This window comes from Mus caroli, chromosome 8 (genome assembly GCF_900094665.2).
Source record: "Mus caroli chromosome 8, CAROLI_EIJ_v1.1, whole genome shotgun sequence".
Lineage (NCBI taxonomy): Eukaryota > Metazoa > Chordata > Mammalia > Rodentia > Muridae > Mus > Mus caroli.
Window position 1 is genome coordinate 16,938,299 of NC_034577.1, and position 977 is coordinate 16,939,275.

The 977-nt window shown below is 47.7% G+C and overlaps 1 protein-coding gene across 1 annotated transcript in view; it reads left to right on the forward strand.

The window, feature by feature from the left end:
- LOC110300153 (28S ribosomal protein S31, mitochondrial-like) overlaps positions 1-977 on the forward strand; it is a gene marked incomplete at its 5' end in the record, with an annotated part of 14,554 nt that overhangs the window by 8,073 nt on the left and 5,504 nt on the right. Inside the window, one exon of the mRNA XM_029480683.1 lies at positions 8-296. Within this exon, the coding sequence (XP_029336543.1) occupies positions 8-296 (289 nt within the window). The remainder of the gene's footprint in view (positions 1-7; positions 297-977) is intronic.

Below are 977 nucleotides of genomic sequence, written 5' to 3' on the forward strand. Positions count from 1 at the left end.
CTTCTCCTTCGTTTCGTTTTCTTTTTCAGGAATGAGTTCCTGAGTCCTGAGTTGGTGGCCGCGGCGTCAGCCGTCGCAGATTCCCTACCTTTCGACAAGCAGACAACCAAGTCAGAGCTGCTCAGGCAGCTGCAGCAACACGAGGAGGAGTCGAGGGCTCAGAAGGACAGAGAGAAGCGCAGGATCAGGTCAATGAGTCAGAAGGGCAGCAGTGTTGCTTGGGGGCCATTTCACTTGGGCAGGCGAATGTTTGTTTTACATAAAATCCCCTCATGGGCCAACAAGATGGCACAGAAGTAAAAGGTGCTTAATGCCAAGCCTCGTGACCTTTTACCTCCAAGCCCTCAGGACTGAAGGAGAGAACTCACTCCACGAGCCGTCTGCTGACCTCACATACATGCGGGATCGTGCTTGTGCCTACACATGCACACCCCACATAACAATAATGTTTACAACATCCACCCCCTAACAGCCATCTCTCCAGCTCCTGTTTGAGCGAAGTGGATGGCTTAGCTTTTCTTTTAGGAAGTTACAGAGATTTTTACCCCTGAGAGAGAAATGACAAAGTCAGTCCTGTTATTTAAAAAGAAAATTAAAGTAAGTAATTGAGTAAGATGGTTTCTCTGAGAAAATTCATTTTTCTCAATTAGTCTGCTGGGTCTGCTCACAGGGTGATGTCTCCTTTTTTCTTAGGTTTGAGCTGAGCTTTGCATCATACTCTTTTCCTTTAAGAAAGCATTTTAGATGTTTGTGTGTTTAAGTGTATGCATCTGCACCGTGTGCATGCAGGACCCTGCAGAGGCAGAAGAGGGCATTGCACCCCCTGGAACTAGAGTTGTAGAGGTTTGAGTAGCTGTGTGGGTGCTGGGACCGAAGAACCCAGGTCTCCTTAGAAAGCAGCAAGTGTTCCTAACTGCTGAGCCATTTCTCCAGTCCCATGTATGTGACCTTTTCATCTCCTGGTTAACCTCTGCCAC